At 43.2% G+C, this 20,628-nt stretch overlaps 1 protein-coding gene across 8 annotated transcripts in view; it reads left to right on the plus strand.

The window, feature by feature from the left end:
- The window catches only part of CRCP (CGRP receptor component), a 41,145-nt gene extending 35,754 nt beyond the window's left edge, over positions 1-5,391 (plus strand). For 7 of the 8 annotated variants that reach the window (XM_081053045.1, XM_081053043.1, XM_081053050.1 and 4 more), the window contains one exon: positions 3,754-5,391. In XM_081053045.1, coding sequence (XP_080909171.1) covers positions 3,754-3,903 — 150 coding nt within the window. In that variant the 3' untranslated portion in view covers positions 3,904-5,391. Of the gene's footprint in view, positions 1-2,774; positions 2,914-3,753 lie in introns of all 8 variants that reach the window. The other variant, XM_081053044.1, reaches the window with a different exon arrangement.
- Positions 5,392-20,628: the final 15,237 nt, after the last annotated feature.

Here is a 20,628-nt window from a genome sequence, read left to right on the forward strand (position 1 = left end):
AAGAGTGCCTGCTGTATGCCAGATGTAATGTGGGCTTTGTATATGTTGTCTCTAATGCCCTCACCGTAGTCTTGGCCAGTGAGAGTCTGATTCAAAAGTCTTAACTGTGTCCCTCCAAGCTACGTGCTTTTCCATGGTGAGGAGAAAGGTGCGTGTGGCGTGCCATCAGATTGTTCGTTCTAGTCTTCTTTCCTTGGTAAAAATGGTGTATGTTGTTTCCAGTAGTTGGACCATTCATAGCCAGATTTTTCCCAGCCTGGGATTTGACTGTAAAAGATAGCAAGTCATTTACCAAGGCTTATAGCAGTATCTCTTCTAACCAGAGCGAAATAAGAAGTTAGGTTTTCACATAGAGCAGAAAGTGCTAAGGACCTGAGAATTTCCCCATGTGAACTTAACTTCCTGGGTCCAGAAGTAATCCCAGCATCTAACATTTGTTAGTATTTAGTTTTTGAGACTGAAGCCTCTCTTTTCCAGTTATACCTCAGCTGTGATTTGTTGTGATTCTCAGACGCATGGGTGACTGCTGTCTGTGAAGAAATGAGGAAGCCACCCAGCCTCTGTGACTTCTGCCATCCCCTGTTGTGTTTTCATTTGGTACAGTTTGGGTCAATAATGACTCTGGTCATTAGACAGGACAGTGAACCCCATCATCTCACAGGCCACCGTTGTGCACAGCACTACCCATCTGTGCTTATGAAAATTTAGTGATTATAACAGGTCTTGAATTAGTTTTATGGCTTACAAAACACTATAATGTGTATTCTCATTTGGTCCTTACTATGGGCATTACTTTCATTTTACCATGTTTCCCTGAAAATAAGACCTAGTCAGACAATCAGCTCTAATGTGTCTTTTGGAGCAAAAATGAATATAAGACTTGGTCTTATTTTACTAGATAAGACCGGGTATAATATAATATAATACAATACTGGGTGTTATATTAAGGGAAACACGGTATATTAAAGGAAATTGAAATTTACAGAGATAAAGTGAAATGTTCTGCGTCTAAGAGCTGAAAGTGTTGGTGGCTATTAGATTTTGAGATGTTTTGAGGAAAGCAGGAGGTTAGGCTTGGCAGCATAGAATGAGAAACAACCATTTTGGGAATACACCAGCTCAGTTTGGCAGCCCCTGGGAATTGATATAATCTTTGTATATGATTAAAAACACATTATTTATGTTGACCTTGTGCAAATACTTTGGATTTTAAAATTTCATTTGCCTTTCTATTCTGAATAGCTCGAAACCTTTGATATCTGATAATGTTGGGACGGTGTTTTGCACTTTTTTATTTGTGCGCTGTTTCTTATGTATTGGGAAGAAAAGGTGAAGAATAATATAGTTATTATGATTTACCCTAGTGATCTAAGTGGGTTAGTAAGTTTTTGGATTCTGAAAGTTTCCTTTAGCATATATTTCATTTTGTGTAATGCAGCTTAGGTTTTCTTCCTGTGACTGGGAATCTTGGCTTGAAAAGAAAAGTTCCTGTCTCTGATTATCCCCGAGGTTTCTGTACTAATCGAAGCTTCTGCTCTTGGAGAATTTGGCAAAATAGAAAGCACATAAGCCCTGTTACCAAGAGCGCACCTAGCTGACAGCTAACCTTAGTGTTGCATGTGCCACATTCAGAGATGAGGATGTAGGAAGGCGGACAGTTTCGTGTTCTAAAAAAGAAGGCCGCTCAGAGGTCAAATAACATCTCCTTTCAAGCAGTGGGCTCTAGTGTGCATCTGTGAGAGGAAGTGACAGAAACCTCCTGCTGGAGTGCATGGTGTCCTAGAAGGAGCTGAGATGCAGAGGCAGGAGGCCCTTCCCTGCTTGCTGTGAGGCCCAGTGTTCCTGGGACGGGGAGCCTCCACCTACCTGTAAATTGTCCTGACTTGGGGTGCAGCGTTCTTGGGAAGCTGGTCGCTGTGATTCCAGTAAAGCCCCTGGTGAACTGTGGGTACGGTACATCCTGGTGGGAGTTCGGCCCTGTTCTAACAATGGCTCAGCTCTTCTTTACGCTCTTCTCTGCTACGGGAAGCAGTTCCATCAGTGACTGCATGTGCCAGTTATTCAGACACGTGGAGACTTTGTTCTCAGGTGGAGATGATCTTTTCTCAGGATTAAACCAAACTGGACATGTCCCTCCTTCGTTCTTTGGAAGCAGTCTGTGTGAGATTACTGCCTTTTACAAACCCCAGTTTTGCATGTCTGGTTTTTAAAATGGAGTTTTGAGGATTATTTCTTGTTCAGTAGAGAAGTTTTGCTGAGCCTTTGAATCTTTAGAAAATGGTCATATATTTCACAGCACGGTGGGATATAACTCCCACCATTAGCTCACTCAGGATCTCCTCACCCTAGAACACCCAGTACTGTTCTCTACCGTGTTTCCCTGAAAGACCTACTGGACCATCAGCTCTAATGTGTCTTTTGGAGCAGAAATTAACATAGACCAGGTATTATATTATACTCGGTCTTATATTAAAATAAGACCGGGTCTTATATTAATTTTTGCTCCAAAAGATGCATTAGATCTGATGGTCTGGCTAAGTCTTATTTTTGGGGAAACACGGTAGTTCTGGAAACATCTTAGGACTGAGATGAATGAAGAGACCAGTGTTTCTCCAGGAGTTTGCAGCTTGATCTTGGATGTGTCACTTGACTTCTTTAGCTTCTGTACTATTTGTAAAATGAGACAGGCTGATTTCAGTATTATAAGCTTAGCCTTTCATCTTTCTGTACTTAAATCTGCCAGGATTTCTTTCTAAAATTCCTTTCGGTCTTAGTTGCCAGATGTCAGGGATTGCTGTGGGAAATGCCAGAGAGGACCCTGGACACCTTTAGCTGAGAAAGCTGTTTGTGAGAGACGCCGATGCCACCAAGTGAATGTGCAAGCAGCCGACTGTCCGCACACTGCTTTAAAAGGTGGCTGGCTCTGTGTTACGTTTGTATTCATTAACACCTTGAGAATTGGAGGCGAGATGGAGAAAACTGGCCTATGACTGTGGCGGTCACCTTTGTGTTCAGATTTCCAGAGCCATGACAGAAACCAGACTGGTGAGGCAGTGTGGGATTGTTTCCCAGCTGTCACTCGTCGCACTCCTGCTCTGCCTTCCCCAGAGGGGACCAAGTCCCAATGACATGCTAGATTGGAGGCATGGGAGTTGGGCAGGCCTGGCCTGGAATTCTGGCATTGCCCCTTGCCTGGGCTGCTGGGGCCGGGGAAGGACTAGTATAAAGTGCAGGGTGCAGCTCCAGGCCTACGAGGTCCCACAGGGGCTGTTGTGAGCGCCTGAGCGCCGGGATGAGTGAGGGTTAGGGAGCTACAGAAGTCACCTGGCGCACAGCGGCAGTCATTAGGTGAGCTGTTGATGCAGTTCCTGAGGTTCAGGTATGCTGGCTGTGAAATACCACCGTGTTTAAAGCACATTTCACTCCCCAGAGGTGAGTTTTCTTTGCATACATAACATATTCACATGCACATGAGTATAGAACTATTAGGGTTTTCTTTTTCTTTACAGAAATTTGCTAACCTGCAACTCTTGTTTTCACTGCCCCATTTTGAGCTGTCGCACTGCCTGACCCTGGATTTGAGCTGGCTTCTCCCTCCTGGGGATCCATGGTAGAAAGGAGATAGAGACCTGAGGTGGCTCAGTTGACCCCGAGCTCTGTGCCTAAGCGGTTGGGCTGGGACTGGGACCCACATGGGTGGCCCAGTCTCTGAGGCACATTGGTAACCCATGGAGGGTTTCTTTCCTTCCGCAGATGGTGGAAGAGAGTGAGGAACGGCTCACAGAGGAGCAGATTGAAGCACTCCTTCACACTGTCACAAGCGTTCTGCCTGCAGGCCCTGACGCTGATCACAAGACAAATACCAACTATGATGGGACAATGGACGAAGAGGACACTGCATAGAAGAGCACAGCTGGACCGTGCATCTCAGGACGTTGAAAGGCCCAGCAGCCATTTTGTAGGCATCGAAGATTGTTTTGTTTAGTTTTACCCCCTACGCCAACAAACCATTTCATGGTTAGTTGGGTAAATCTCAAAAATAAGCCTTTCTCAAAAATAAGCTGAAAAGAAATATTTTCCCTCTGGGAGAAGAAACCTGGTGAAGACAGGCTGAGGCTGTTGGGACAGAGAGCTAAAGAAGAAAGGACAGAGTCAGAGGACAGTGACTGTGGAATCCTGGTAAAAACGTTTCTTTCCTGGCCTTTGGCACAGCTGTGGGGAAGTTCCTGTGCACAGCTGGTAAAATACTTGCATTGCTTTGGATGAGCTGTGTCCTCATTAGTTTCATCTGCTTCCCTAGGACCTTCCCAAGCAGGGGCTCAGAGTGCTGTTGGGGTGAGAGCCAAGATGTGAGAATCCCATGGTTAAAACTCGCAGAGCAGCGCCTGGTTAAAATGAGCCACTCAACTTGGCTTGCCTTCAGGAATCTTCCTGGAGACCAGCAGAGGTCAGAAAAGAACAGGACTGGCCCACCCTCTATCAGGCCTGAAGCCATCCCACACAGGCTTTGCTTACTGCTCACTCCTCAGTTTCATGTTAGGATGCAGCTCATTCCAGCTGCAGGAGGCGCTTCCAGCTGAGTGCCTGGCACCCGAAAGTCACACGGTACTGGATGCCTTCTAACTGCGCTCAGTTTCCTGCCCCACAGGAACCCAGGGCAGGCACCGCCTGTGGAGACCTGCCGAACTTCATTTGCATAATGGGCAAATCATTTGAATCTTTAAAAAGGGCACAGTTATGTACCTCTTTTCATAGAATATGTGAGAACTAGATTAATAAAATTTGATTAATTTTGAATTAATAAAAATTTGAATTTGTTGGCTGTTGCAAGGTTGGTTCAGTTTTTTAAGTTTAAACTATTAGGATAATTAACTCCAAGAAGAGTTTGTTAATACTCAAGCATTGTAGAGTTTAGTAGCTCCAGATACCTGGTTTCCTTTGGTCCTAGGAATATTGCTAAAAAATCTGATTTCTCACATTCACTCTGCTCCCTATTTGGGGAAGAAAATGCCCAAAGACATTAATTTTCCAAATTGTTATTTTTGTCACATGATTACCTATTTTTAGTGCTGCTGTTAATTGGATTACTTCCCACTTCTGATTCCTGGGTTTTCATACTCTCTTCTTCCTCCCCTCCCCTAAATTGTAATTGTGTCAGTTTTAACCTCATCATCTAAGGATCAAGGGAGATCTGCTGCTGGCAACATTGAGATTAACAGGACATTTATTTTTACACGTCTCTTGACTATTGGGAGTTTTCCCAAGGGCCGTTGATTTATTAGTCAAGGCACACATGTACCTGTGTATTGTTTCATCTTAACCTTGAGTGTGTTGGATGCTTTTGCTTGATGTAAATCCATCAGTAATAAATTGTTTCCAGGTGACTGCCAACTTGTGATATTTTTATAAATCTTTGAAGAGTTTGTTTTGCCATGGATAGAAATAAAGTTAAATCTGACTTAAAGTTTTGGCAACGAAAAACACCCAACCTAAGAGAAAACTTGTAAGAGTTTAAAACTGACAATTGCCAGGAAGCAAAATCTCAACAGATTGAAAATGCTCCACGAAATGGCTGTTTGCAGCTTATTTTATACATAAAATCAAAGGAGGAAGGTTACACGAAATCCGTTGGTGATAGATTAAGTGTGTGTGAGAAAGCAAGGTGGGGAAATCACTGGGATTGGATTAAAGTAAATTGGAGAGACAGGTACTGCTTTTACATAGGTGGGTGCAGGATAGTTAACAGTTTGCTTTTTACACCACATAGAGATGGTAATCAGGAGACTAGCATAATAATGAGGGATTTTGCAGTTTCCGGAAAAAGAATTACTGACATTCCAAAGATGTTATCTTAGGTGCAAAAAGACAACAGACAGACCCACTTAACAGGCACAGATTAACTTTATGAAGGAAGCTAAAGATGTGACTTCCTGCCATGGCCCACTTAGTTATGAAATTTTTTATGTTCACGCCACCTTATGTGGTTCTTTACAGTCTTCTGAGCTTGTCAGGTTTAATATGTGGCCCCTTTACTGTCCACAGTTTAAAATGTGTGATTTAAAAAAAAAAAAAAAAGGTGAATCTACTTAGAGCTGAATTCTGTGTTGGATTTCAGAAAGATTTTCAGTTTCTGTGTTTGGGATATGAAGGTAGACTCAGTTTCTGTAAACCAGGCAGGCTCCGGAATACTTCACCTTTATTAGAAACGTATTCTGTGTAATATTTTTGTCACATTAATAATAAACATTTTAGAAATGTCGGCGAAAAAAGATTCAGCCTAAGAGAAACCTTTGAGTTTATTTGAGCCAAATTGACAATTGCCGGGAAGCAGTCTCAACGGATTGAGAAAATGCTCTGGAAAGTGGTGGTTTGCAGCTTATTTTATATGTAGAATCAAAGGTGGAAGGTTACATGAAATCCATTGGTGGTAAATTAAAGGGGTGGGAGAAAGCAAAACCGAGAAATCTCTGGGATTGGATAAAAGTAAATTGGAGAGATAGGTACTTCTTTCACATAAGCACATTATCAGTAGGTGGGTACAGGATAGTTAATAGTTCACTTTTTACAGCCATAGAGTCGGTAGTCGGGGGACAAGAATAAGTGAGGGATTCTGTAGTTTCCTGTTCTGGTCACTGGGGGCGAGGGAGAGATTACTGACATTCCAAGGGTTGCAGGGGCCCCCTGAGATGTGGTCCCCGGAGAGGTGCCCTCTGGTGCCCCCGGAGATGTGGTCTCTCGTACTGGAAACTGGGATGCCCACTGGCTAAGGCAAAAGGCTCTTATTTATATATTTTTCTTGTATGCTTGTTGAAGGGAGCTGGTGCCTTCTAAAGGAGTCTATCAGATTTGCTCTGTTTGTCCAGCCTAAAGGAATTTACAAAATAACCCATTTGTCATGCTAACTGTCTCACAAGGGCGTGTTATCCTAGATGCAAAAAAACAACAGCCTCACTTAAGGTAGAGATTGACCTTTGTCAAGGAAGCTACAGGCCAAAGATGTGACTTCCCACCATAGTCACCTTAGTTAGCAATTTTTATGTTCACGCCATCCTGTGTGGTTATTTTCAGTCTCCTGAGCATGTCAGGTTTAACCTGCGGCCCTTTTTCCATCCACAGAAATAAAAAGTCAACAATTTACACAAATTGTTAGGCACGGCCAGAGGAATGAGTCGCAGGAGACCAAAATAAGTCTATTAGAATTTATTTGGTGTGTTTGAGCTGCGGGAGGTCAGGCTAGAAAAGACCATTACCTCCCCGAGCAAAAAGGGGTATGGAGTTTAACAGGAGGGGTAAACAAGGTTGTTTTCCCTTCAGTGCTTCAGAGGGTTTTCATTGCATTGTCTCTAGCAAGCAAGGATTTAGGGGCATAACCAAGCCCTGCGGCTCCACACCCTGCTCCCCCTTTCTTCCCCTCCCCTCAGTCAGGACTGCCCAGGGCCGCTGATCACAAGACCCTAGGAGACAAAGTCTACGTTCCAGGTGGGCTCTCCAGGCCTAAGGCAAACACAAGCTGCAGGTACAAGGTACAAAGCAAGACAAGAAGGCTTTTAAGATAAGGTTCCTGTTTCTGGCCTAAATATGGCCTAACAAATTCCTGCTCTGGGTTTGGTATCTATTCTTAGGAAAAGGAGCGGTGGTCAGTCTTCTGTAACTTTCCTGCTGAGCAGGGGCCTGGATCAGGGTCCCTAATTAGAGTTTTGGGTGAGGGGTCTGTAACGATGTTCTTGTAAGAGCACGGTGAGCTTAGTGGGTGTATAGTCCATGAAGTCCCCCTGCAAAGGCCAGTTCCCAGGCCGGTACAGTGGCCAAGGTGGTTGGAGTGCCGTGCTCGTAAAGCCAAGGTTGCTGGTTCGATTCCCACATGGGCCAGTGAGCTGCACCCTCTACAGCTAAGATTGTGAACAATGGCTCTCCCTGGAGCTGGGCTGCCGTGAGCAGCCGGAGGTCGGCGTGTGCTGCCAGGAGCGGCCAGTGGCCAGCGGCCAGCACGAGTGGCCAGCAGCCATCGTGAGCAGCCGGCAGCCAGGGAGAGCTTCCGTGAGCTGCTGTGAGCAGCTGACCAACGACTGAGTGCCTCAGCTGGGGGGAGCGTAAAACTCATAATACCGGCACGGGCCAAGGAGCTGTGTCCTACACCAGACTGAGAAACCACAGCTTGAACGGGAGTGGGGGGTGGCACAGAACAAGGGAGGGGGAAAAGGCCAGTTCCCAGAAACTATCCAGCACGTACCTGTGAGGTCTTGTTACTCATGTGGTGTGCTGAGAATCTAGGGATGCCAAATAATTAAGGCCTGGCTAAAAAGATGGGGAATACCCCTAAAGCCTTAGGGAGGACTGTCCAGGTTAATTTGATCAGGATCAGTCCAGGTAAAGGCAAACAGATCCTGGGAATCGGGTTGTAGAGGAATAGAAAAGAAAGCATCCTTAAGGTCAAGGACGGTAAAAGACTGAGTGTCAGGAGGTATGAGGGATAAAAGGGTATACAGATTGGGAACTACAGGGTAGAGGGGAATAACTGCCTCATTTATAATTCAAAGGTCCTGAACACAGTGTTATGTCCCATCCGGCTTCTTGACTGGGAGAATGGGAGTGTTCTAAAGGGAAGAAGTGGGGCAGAGAATCTTCGCCTGGAGGAACTTAAGATATTAGAGGTTTGAGTCCAAGGAGGCCTTGTCGAGGAATAGGATATGAGCTTTAGTGGGGAAGGCGTGGGATCTCTGAGTGAGATAATAAGAGGTGGGTGGTGAGTGGTGATAATGAGTTGGGAGGTATCCCATATTGAGAGGTCAATGTCAGGTGGGTTAGAAAGGGAAGAAGGGGTGGTTTCTGGGGGTGATTCTGCTAGCAAACTGAGAAAAGTGGTAGCGGAAGAGGGGTATATAGAGTAACGGTGGAATGAAACTTGGAGAGTGTCCCTCCCTAACATAAGAGTGGGACGAGGCAGGACTAGGAAGGAATAAGTAAAAGCGTGTCCCTCTATGGAACATAAAAGGGGTGGGGTAGCCATGGGGTGAGAAAGTATCACATCGACCCCCAAAATCTAGACCAGAGAGGGAGAGAGCTTGCCCGAAAATTCGGGGAGTGCCAAGTAAGTGGTCCCCCATGTCTAGAAGGAAAGAAATGGGCTTACCGGCAACTAGGAGAGTTACCCGAGGTTTCGTCATGCATATGGTGGAGGTGGAAGCCTGTGACGGGACCGGGCCTCTTCAGTCTTCATGAGTGCTGAGGATTTCCAGGAGGGAAAGATTAGTTCTATCTGCTGGTGCTGTGGCAGGCTTTTTGTTTGGCCAGGGTCGTGAAGTGGATGTTCCTGAGGCTTGAGGGGCTTGAGTGCAATGCGACTTCCAGTGGTCACCATAGCCGCATAGTGGGGGAGGCTTAGTAGGAGGCCTTGGGTTAGGACAAGAGCGGCTCCAGTGTCCTGGGAGGCCACATTTAAAGCAGGCACCTGGTTAGTTAGGCTGCGCAGAGAATTGGGGTCCCGGTTCTTTCCTTTGGGGCCGGCCCAGCCTAACAGCCTAGGAAACTGCTGCGGCTGCCATCTGTAAAGCCTGAGTATGGGCCTGTCTACTCTCCTCGTCTTGATTGTTGAAGACCTTAAAGACCAGTTCTAAAAGATCTGTTTAGGGTTGTGTGAGGACCTTCTGTAGTTTCTGAAGCTTCCTGCGAATATCAGGAACCGGCTGGGAGATGAATGCATGGCTAAAACAGCTCTGCCATGCAGAGAATCAGGATTAATGTTAGTGTACGTTTATAGGGCCTCTGAAAGGCGGGAGAGAAAAGCAGCTGGGTTCTCCTGGTAGTCCCGGTAGATTTCCCTAACTTTTTCATAATTGACAGCTTTCTGAATGGCTGCCTTCATGTCCTGAAGGAGACAATTAACCATTCGGTCCTCTTTAGGCGGTTGGGATTGGGTTGGGGGTGAGTCAGGTAATTCCAGTTAGGATCCTGTGTAGGAACGGTTGTCTCCCCAGGGGGACCAGGTGTTATTATTTTGGTGATGCATGGAGTCTGCTATTTCCCTAGCTTTTTGAATGATACAATCCCTTTCATCAGAGTTAGTACATGTGGAGAGAATAATATAGATGTCCCATCAAGTAAGGTCATAACTAAGGGTGAGGTATTCACACTCTTTAGTAAAGCGGGACGGGGGTGGTGGGGGAGAGGGGAACCAGAAGAAAAGGATTTCAGCTTAGATTCATTCAATCTGACTCAAGTCCGTCATCGAGAAAGGGACATGGACCCTAAAAGGGCCCTCAGCACCTGCCACTTCCCTGAGAGGTATCTGGGGTGCATAAGGTTGCCCGGATTGGATATGAGGGGAAGAAAGGTTGGGAGCAGGCGGGGCAGTAGTGGAGGAAGTATCGAGTCATGACGCAAAGGCAGCAGGTTGATCCGGTGGAGGGATTCGAACTAGCAGAGGTTGGGGAGGAGAGGAAAAATCAGGAGGGTCAAAAGGCTCTGGATCAGGATTAGGGGGTGAGGGCTCTGGAGCAGAGGGAGAAGAGGCTGAAGCTAAACCTAAGAGCCGTGATTCGCCCTTTGGTGGGAAATAGGACAAGTCCTGTCGCAGCTCAAAGAAAGCCAGGAGGGAGGGGACCTCGCTCCATTTACCCTGCCAGCAGAGGAGGTTGTCCAAATCTTGGAGAACATCAAGGGCAAGAGTTCCAGTAGGCGGCCAAGGTTCGCCATTATCAAGCCATTGTGGCCAGGCCACAGCTGAAAAGGTAATGTGTTTAGCCTCTAAAACGAGGTAAAGTCCTCTCTTAATGTGGTGCAAAAGCATCTCCAAAGGGAAGTCCCTGGGGTAAGAGGAGGAGCCGGAGCCCATAGTAATGAAGGAAGAGACTAGGGGGCAAAAGGAGGTAAAATCTACACCCTCTTAATCATCCGGAGGACAAGGGAAAACGGCAGGTGTCCCGCTGTCGGTTTCCTCAGGTCTGGCAGAAGGGAAGGGTGCAGACTGGGGCAGGAGAACCCGCCGCTGACTGAGCCAGGGGCCTGGCCCCAGGACACGGTCAGATCTAGCATTAGGTCTCGAGTGGATGGCAAATATCACTGAGACGGAGGGTGAAAGAGGGAAGACTTACTTAAGTCATCTGCTGAAGGGTAGACGAAGGCGGTTCCCTGTACAGGCCACCAAATTGTTAGGCATGGCTGGAGGAATGAGGCTCAGGAGACCAAAATTGGTCTACTAGAATTTATTTGGCATGTTTGAGCTGCGGGAGGTCAGGCTAGAAAAGACCATAACCTCCCGGAGAAAAGTGTATGGAGTTTTACATTAAGGGTAAGAGGTTGTTCCCCCTTCCATGCTTCAGGGGGATTTCATTGCATTGTTTCCAGCAACCAAGGATTTCCCGGCATGACCAAGGCCTGCGGCTCCACACCCTGGCCCCCAGGCCTCCATCTGGACGCCCAGGCCCACCCAGGCCAGCTGATCACAAGCCCCTAGGAGACAAACAAAGTACAAAGCAAGACAGGATAAGATGGTTTCTACATTCCAGGCGGCTTCTCCAGGCCTAAGGCAAACACAAGCCTGCAGATACAAGGTACAAAGCAAGAAAAGATGGCTTTTAAGATAAGGTTCCTGTTCCTGGCGTAAATATGGTGTGGGGACGGAGCCAGGAATGCAGTTTCCAGGCTCTCGGTCTCACGTGGTAAGGTGCTCACTTGGGTAGTAAATGGCCATCAAATCTGATTGGATGGCCATCAGCTGTGGCTAGTTGGCCATCAGCTGTAACCAGTGAGCCATTGGCCACTAATATAACTGCTGTGGCTACGCTAGCAGAAAAAATGGGGGCTAGCAAGAAGATGGTGGCTGAGCCTGCAAGAGGTACAGTGAGGGTTGCGAACTGTGTGGCTCCTGCTTCCTGTGTCTCCAACCCAGCCGCCAGTGAGAATATAGTGGTGTGACTCCCCTACCTATGGCTCCGTGGGTGTTCCTTTTTGGCCTCACCTTGTCCTGCGTTCTTATGTGTGGAGCGGGACCAGAGACTCTGCATGCTGCCCTGCGTGACATACGGCCTGACAGAAACTTAACCAGGAGCACATCTGGGAAGGGAACTGGGGAGTCCGGGAGACTTGCTTTTCATTTTACATCCTTCTATACAGTTTCAGTTTTTGACCATGTGACTGTCTTTGAAAAAGAAGTCTGTCTGTTTCCATGTTGTTCTTGGCCTCTGTTAAAGTTTATGAAGGTGTAGCTGTGTTATGGATACCAGTACCGGAAAGAACCCAAGCAGCACTCAGAGAGTTAGGAAGGTCAGCTTTATTATGCCAGCAGGCTCAGTGGGATCTTTCCCAACATACTGAGCCCCTAGCAAGGTTTTGAGCAGGTTTTTATGGGTTGGGGATTTCCTGGAGTTGGGGAAGAGGTAGGTGTCGTCTGGTGATTGGCTCGGGATGTGGCTTGGAGGGGATTATGTGGAAGTGGGCTGGGGCTTAGTCTGGGGACTTCTCTCTTTGCTTGGGCCACCATTTTAGGTCAGTTCCCCCAGCAGTTGAAGGTTAAATTATGTCTCAAACATGGGGACTGACGTCCAGTTCAGTCACTGTAGGGGAGCTGGGACAGGCTCTGCAGCATGAAAGAGAAAAATTATGAGATGTCCTAATTACCTTACAGTGGGCTAGAAAATGGGAAAGAGAGGACATTAATTGGTTAAGAGCTGAAACCAACACAAGACTGTTCCTATTCCTGAATATGTGTTGAAAACGTGACACAACTTCAGGATGCTCTTTCAGCCCTTATCCAGAGAAAACAGCCGACCGCCAGACGCCACATCTCGTTTACCAATGATTTTTGGACTTGCCCACAACCAGTCCAAAAGCAGCAAGTACTTCTTACAGGCTACAGACCCATCTCTGAACTTTTTCCACTTCATCCCCTCTCCCCTTGACTACGGCTGATGTCAATTCTTTCACAACGGCTTAAGTCTTCCTTCCCCAAAATTGTTATATAGAAGAGCTCCGTCAGCCCCAGGACGGTGGCCATGGGGTCTCCATCCAGCCCCGCTACGGGTGGTTCAGACCGCATACCCCAGGACCTAGTGCTTTTCCAGGCAAGGATGGATAATCCCTTTCAGAAAAAACTTTGTGGCCCCCAAGGTGGTTGTTTAACAATCAGATGAGAAAATCAGCGTTGTGAGAACTAATGCCAGCATCAGAACTAATGAGTGCAGCTAGATGGATTTCTAGGTCTACCAGCCTTTGTTATTTTGTTATCCTTAGGAGTTGAATTGTTGGGTCACATGGTAAGTGTTTAACTTTCTGATTAAATACCAGGTTTTTTCATACCACCTGTACCATTTCATGTTTCCACCATGATGAAATCATCATCGCATGATGAAATCCAATCTCTCTCGTAATTGTCCCTCTTATTGATTACAGCCATCTTAATGGTTGTGAAATGCCATCTTTGTGGTTTTGATTTGCATTTCCCTGATGGCTATTGATGTTGAGCACCTTTCATGGGCTTATTGGCCATTTGCATTTCTTCTTTGGAGAAATACCTATTGAAACCCATTGTGCATTAAAAAAAATTAATACACTTTATTTTCCTCAAGGAGTTTTAGGTTTACAGAGAAATTGATCGGAAAGTAGATTTCCTATATAGCCCTTTGTCTTCACCGCCCTCCCTCCCCACAGTTTCCTCTTATTAACATCTAGTGTGGTGTATTTGTTATAATTGATGCAATATTGATACATCATTACTACTTAAAGTCTGTAGTTTACATTAGGATTCATTCTTTGTGCTGTACATTAGAAAGTGCAGAAATGTATGCGTAGAATGTGTTTTTACAAATATATGTACCCACCACTGCAATATCAGAATATTTTCATGGCCCTAAATACCCTGTGCTTCACCTATTCACTCCTGCATCTCTCCCTCCAAATCCTTGGCAACCACTGATCTTTTTACTTTACCTATAGGTTTGCCGTTTTCAGAATATATTGTTGGAATCATACAATATGTTTGGATTTTTCACTTAACAGTATGCATTTAAGGTTACTTCGTGATATGGCATGATAACTCATTTCTTTTTAGTGCTGAATAGTATCCCAATGTCTGGATGGACCAGTCTGTTTATATATTCACCTATGGAAGGACATCTTGATTGCTTCCAAGTTTTGGGAGTTATCAAAAAATAGCTGCTATAAACATTTGTGTGCAAGTTTTTGTGTGGATGGAAGTTTTCAACTCTCTGGTCAATACCAAGTAGTGTGATAGTTGGGTCACATGGAAAAGTGTATGTTTGTTTTCGTAAGAAACTGCCAAACTGTCTTCCAAAGTGGCTATACCATTTTGTATCCCCACTAATAATGAGTGGGAGTTCCTTTGTTCCATATCCTCACCAACATTGGTGGATTAAGTGTTTTGGGTTTTGGCCATTCTGATAGGTGGGTGGTGGTATCACCTCGTTGTTTTATTTTGCAGTTCCCTAAAGATGAGATGTGCAGCATTTTTTTGTATGCTTGTTTGCCATTTCTATATCTTTTTTGATGAGGTATCCAGATCTTTTGTACACTTTAAAATTATTTTTCAATCGATATTTTAAGAGTTTAAAAATATATTTTGAATACAAGTCTTTTATCAGATATGTGTTTTGCAAATATTATCTCCCAGTCTGTGGCTTGTTTTTTCATTCTCTTAACTGTCTTTCACAAAGCAGAAATTTTGAATTGTAATGGAGTCTAACCTACATACTTTTTCATGGATCATGCTTTTGATGTTTTATCTAAAAAGTCATCATGAAGCCCGAGGTCACCTATGTTAGGACAGCTGCGGGCATGGCCAGGGCGGCTAGGCGCCAAGTCATACCCCTCTGCTAAATTAGACCTCTCCTCTCTGGACAGAGACTGGGGCCCCTGGCGTTTCCCGGAGAAGGCAGCGCACTGCTGGTGCGATAAGCAAACCTGGACGCAGCTGCTTCCCCCGATCTGCTGCTAGGGGGCCTGCTTATTTGCCACTTCACTCAGCCAACACCCTCCCCCCAAAATCACATATATATGCCTCCCACCCTCTACCCTGGGCGCGACTTCGCCGGCCCCGTCCCCGTCTGGGGACCGGTGAACCTCGCCCGGGACCGCAGAATAAAGCACTCACTTTTCTCAACACACCTGACTAGACCCATTACTTTGCCGCAAGTCTTTGAACCTAGATATTCTCCTCTGTTATCTTTTGGAACTTTATATTTTGCATTTTACGTTTAGATCTATGATCATCTTAATTTAATTTTTGCAAAAGTTGTAAGGTCTGTGTCTGCTTTTTTTTTTTTTTTGGCATGTGAATATCCAGTTCCTTCAGCACCATTTATTGGAAAAACTATCCTTTCTCCATTTAATTGCTTTTGCCTTTGTCAAAGATGAGTTGACCATCTTCGGGTGGGTCTATTTCTGGGCTCTATTCTGTTTCATTGATCTACTTGTCTGTTCTTTCACCAATATCACATTCTTGATTATTGTAGCTTTTTATTGTCTTGAAGTCATATAATGTCAGTCCTCCAGCTTTGTTCTTGTCCTTCTTGCATTTTTTTCTTTTAGCATTCTTAGGATTCAGTGATACTCATACTTTAATAGAAAATTTTATTTTTTTAAAAGGAATTTACCTTTTAAATTTTATTTTTCCATGATTGTGTATTCAGCCTTTCAGGAATCTGCAGTTTTGTTTGTGTCTTTGCAATTCACTTTGTTTTTCTAATTGTACTGCATTATTTTTTGTCCCTCTACCATTTTTTTTTATTCCCATAACACTCTGCCTTTGGCAACCATCAGTTTCTTCTCTATATCTATGTGTTTACTTGTACTTTATTTCTTTTTTCTTTTAAATTCCATGTCTAAGTGAAATCGTATGGTATTTGTCTTTCTCTGACTTATTTCACTTGGCATAATACCCTCTAGGTCCATCCATATTGCCACAAATTGCAAGGTTTCATTCTTATTGCTATGTAATATCCTGTTGTGTATGCGCATATGTACCACTTCTTCTTTATCCAGTCATGTATCTACGGACACCTAGTTTGTAATATTGCTGCAGTGAACCTAGGGGTGCATACATCTTTTTAAATTAGTGTTTTTGTTTTCTTCAGATAAATACCCAGAAGTGGAATTGCTGGAATGTATGACAGCTCTGTTTTTAATTTTTTGAGAAACCTCCATACTGTTTTCCATAGTGGCTGAATAAATTTACAATCCCACCAACAGTGCACGAGGGTTCCCTTTTCTCCACACTTATCGTTGGTTGATTTATTGATGATGGCCATTCTGACAGCTGTGAGGTGATATCTCATTGTGGTTTTAATTTGCATTTCTTTGATGATTAGTGATGTTGAGCATATTTACACATATCTGTTGGTCATCTGTATGTCCTCTTTGGAGAAAGGTCTATCCAGATCCTCTGCCCATTTTTTAACTGGAGTGGTTTTCTTTGTTTGTTTTCTTGGGTTTTTTTGGTGTTAAGTTGTATGAGTTCCTTATATATATTGGATATTAATCCCTTATCAGATGTATTATTGGTGAATATCTTCTCTCATTTAGTAGGTTGTCTTTTTATTTTGTTCATGGTTTCCTTTGCTGTGTAAAAGCTCTTTAGTTTGATAAAGTTCCATTTATTTTTTCTTTTGTTTCCCTTGCTAGACAAGACTTATCCAAAAACATATTGCTAACAGCGATGTCAGACTTTACTGCCTGTTTTCGTTTAGGAGTTTTATGGTTTCAGGTCTTATATAAGTTTTCACTTAAATAAGTCTTTAATCCATTTTGAGTTTATTTTTGTACATGTTACAAGAAAGTGTTCTAGTTTTCCTTTTTCTTTCTTTCTTTCTCTCTCTCTCTCTCTCTCTCTCTCTCTCTCTCTCTCCCTTCCTTCCTTCCTTCCTTCCTTCCTTCCTTCCTTCCTTCCTTTATTCTTTCCTTCCTTCCTTCCTTCCTTCCTTCCTTCCTTCCTTCCTTCCTTCCTTCCTTTCTTTTTTTGCATGTATCTGTCCAGTTTTTTCAGCACTATTTATTGAATAGATTATCTTTGCCCCAATTTATATTCTGGCCTCCTTTGTCTTAGATAATTGACCATATAAGTGAGGATTTATTTTTGGGCTCTATTCTATTCCATTGATACATAACTTTTTATGCTAGTACCATACTGTTTTGATTATTGTAGCTTTATAGTATAGTTTGATACTAGGGAGTGTGATACCTCTCATTTTGTTTTTCTCAAAAATTATTTGGCTACTCTGGGTCTTTTGTGGTTCTATATAAATTTTAGGATTATTTGTTCTAGTTCTGAGAAGAATGACAATTGTATTTTGATAGGGATTGCATTGAATCTGAAGATTGCTTTGTTTAGTATGGTCATTTTGTGACATTAATCCTTCCAAGCAATGAGCATGTATGTTGTTCCGTTTATTTGTGTTTTCTTCATTTTTTTTCTTCAATGCCTTACAATTTTCAGAGTACAGGTCTTTCATCTCCTTGGTTAAGTTTATTCCTAGGTATTCTATTTCTGTGGTGTTGGTTGTAACTTCTTTCATTTATAATTTTATTTATTTGGGTTCTGTGTTTTTTTTGATGAATTTGGCTAATGGTTTGTCAATTTTGTTTTTTTCTTTTCAAAGCAACACCTTTTAGTTTTTTTTTTTTAATCTTTTCCCTTGCTTTTTAAAATTTCCTTTTTGTTTATTTCCACTCTGATCTTAACTGTTTCTTCTGTTTACTCGGGGCTTTGTTCTTCTTTTTCTAGTTTCTTTAGGTATAGTATTAGATTGTTTATTCGGCGTTTTTCTTGTTTGGTGAGGTAGGCCTGTATAACTCTGAATCCCCTTCTTAGAACTACTTTTCCTGCATCCCATTAATTTTGAAAAGTTGTTTTTTTCATTTTCATTTGTTTCAAAATATAATAGTTTTTTATTTCTGCTTGATTTCCTATTTGACCTGTTGATTATTTAGTAGCATGTTGCGTAGTCTCGACATATTTGTGTTTTTTCCAGTTTTCTTCTTGAAGTTGATTTCTAGTTTCATGACATTGTGGTCAGAACAAATACTTGATAGGGTTTCAAACTTCTTGAATTTATTGAGGCTTGTTTTGTGGCCTAATATGTGATCAATCCTGGAGAATGTTCCACGAGCACTTGAAAAAAATGTGTATTCTGCAATTTTTTGATGAAATGTTCTATAAATGTCTTTAATCCATCTGGTCTAATCTGACATTTAAGCCATTATTTCCTATTGATTTTCTGTCTGGATGATCTATTCATTGATGTAAGTGGGGTATTAAAATTCCCTACTACTGTATTATTGTGGATTTCTCCCTTTATGTCCATTAATAATTGCTTTTTATGTATAGGTGTCCTATGTTGGGTACATAGATATTTATGATTGTTATATCCTTGTGGACTAAAAAGGGGTTCTGTGGAAAGTAACCTCACAGGGTGATCTGATCATAAATTCCTAACTGGGTGGCTCATGGTGGGTAGTCTGACCCAGGCCTATAACTTCTTTAGTAAAAGCCTATCTTTCCCTTCAGCAAGTCTTGTCCGTTGTTTCTGTGCATCTAGGTTAACACTCATTTGAAATGCTCTCTTTCATACCATGCCTTCTAATACCTGACCACCCTTTCAGACCCCTCCTTCTAAAATGTTCAAGAAAGCACATAACCTAACTACCCCACATGACCACCCTCAGGAGCTTAACTAGCCTGTAATCTGCTCTACGCCTTGCTTTCTCCCATCCTCATGTATCTTCTTTAGTCTCAAATACATAAAAGAAACTACAAATTTATTCTCTGAAGCATTTATCTCATTCTGTTGAGATCCTGCTTACAGGTGTATCCTCTGGCTCAAATAAAATTTTATAAAAGTTCTCTACAGGTTTGGATGTTCTTACATTGACATCCCCCTTTATAATTAGTTAAAGTCCTTCTTTGTCTGTTTTTACATTTTTTTGTTTTAGTCTATTTTTGTCTGATATGGATATGGCGATCCTATCTTCCTTTTTGTTTCTTTTTGTATGGAATATTTTTTTCTATCTCTTTACTTTCAGTATATATGTGTCTTTCAATTTGAAGTGAGTCTCTTGTAAGCAGCATATAGATGGGTCATGTTTTTAAATCTGTTTATCCACCCTGTGTTTTTTTTATTGGAGCATTTAATCCATTTACATTAAAAGTAACTATCAATAACTATGTACTTATTGTCATTTCATTAATTATTTTGGGGTTGTTTTTATAGTTCTCTGTTTCATTCTTCTCTTGATCTCTTCCCTTTTTTGCTGGTTTCCTTTAGTGTTTTATTTGGGTTCCTTTCTCTTTATTCTTTGTGTATCTTTCACAGGTTTTTGGTTTGTGCTTACCATGAGGTTTATGAATATCATTCTATATCTATCTATACCAGTCTATTTTAAGATGATAGGCATGTAAGTTCATATATATTCTATAAGGACTGCATTTTTACCACCTCCTCCCATGCTTTATGTTATTGATGTCATGTTTTAGATCTTCTTGTGTTGTGTATCTCCTAACTACTTGTGTTGAGTTTGATACTTTTCTCTTCTGACCTTCATAGGTAGCTTTTTTAAATGTCTGATTTCTGATTTGCTGTACTTATTTAATATTTGGCTTTATCTGTGAGATTTACTTTTTCCTTTTTCATATTTTTATTTCTGTTTATGGCCTTTCCTTTTCTTAAAAAAGACACTTCTCCCCCTTCTTCCGCCTCCCCCCCACTCTGGTTCAAGCCGTTGTTTCTCAGTCTAGTTGTGTAGGACACAGCTCCCTGGCCCATGTTGGTATTAGGTGCCTTGTGCTCCCCTTGGCCGAGGTACTCTGTCTGTCGGTCGGCCTCTCACAATGGCTGCCGGCCACTCATGACGGCATACGGTAGCCCACGGCAGCACACAGCACAGCCCATGGCAGCACAGAGCTACCATGGCTGCTCACACTGACCATGTATGGCATCACACAGCATCCCACAGCAGCCCATGGAAGCTCATGCCAACCTCTAGCTGCTCACGGCAGCCCAGCTCCAGAGAGAGCCATTGTTCACAATTTTAGCTGTAGAGGGCACAGCTCACTGGCCCATGTGGGAATCGAACAGGTCATCTTGGTGTTAGGAACACGGTACTCTAACCACCTGAGCCACTTGGCCGGCCCTATTGATGATTTTCAATACAGTCACCCTTAGTGCAGTTCAAATGTCCTCTGGCCAGTGTGAGCCTCTTCAAAGTTGACTCCTGCATCCTTGTGACATAACTAGAAGTCTGAGAGCTACAATGCGATCTGGTGTGAGAAGAGCTCCAGGCCTTGTAATTTTCCTACACTGAAATCATCCATTGCTTCAAAAAGCCCTGCTTTCAAGACCACATCTTCATTTCCACTGATTGATCATTGTTTCCAGCCCTTTGCTGTCAACAGAGCTAGGTTACGTATGTACTCTGTTGTCGAAAAAGGCCTAGACATAAAGTGTTCTCACAATTGAAGATGATTTATTGCACTGTTGAAAACACATTTTCTCTCAACCATAGCTCACCCAACTGACTGCACCCAACAAGTTGAAACTTGTCACACACAGTTACTGAGGTTCAAAGTGCCGCTTCCTGTATTGAAGATCCCTTTCCGTTGGATGGCACTCGGCAGCAGCATTC

Source organism: Rhinolophus hipposideros (genome assembly GCF_964194185.1).
Source record: "Rhinolophus hipposideros genome assembly, chromosome: 7".
Lineage (NCBI taxonomy): Eukaryota > Metazoa > Chordata > Mammalia > Chiroptera > Rhinolophidae > Rhinolophus > Rhinolophus hipposideros.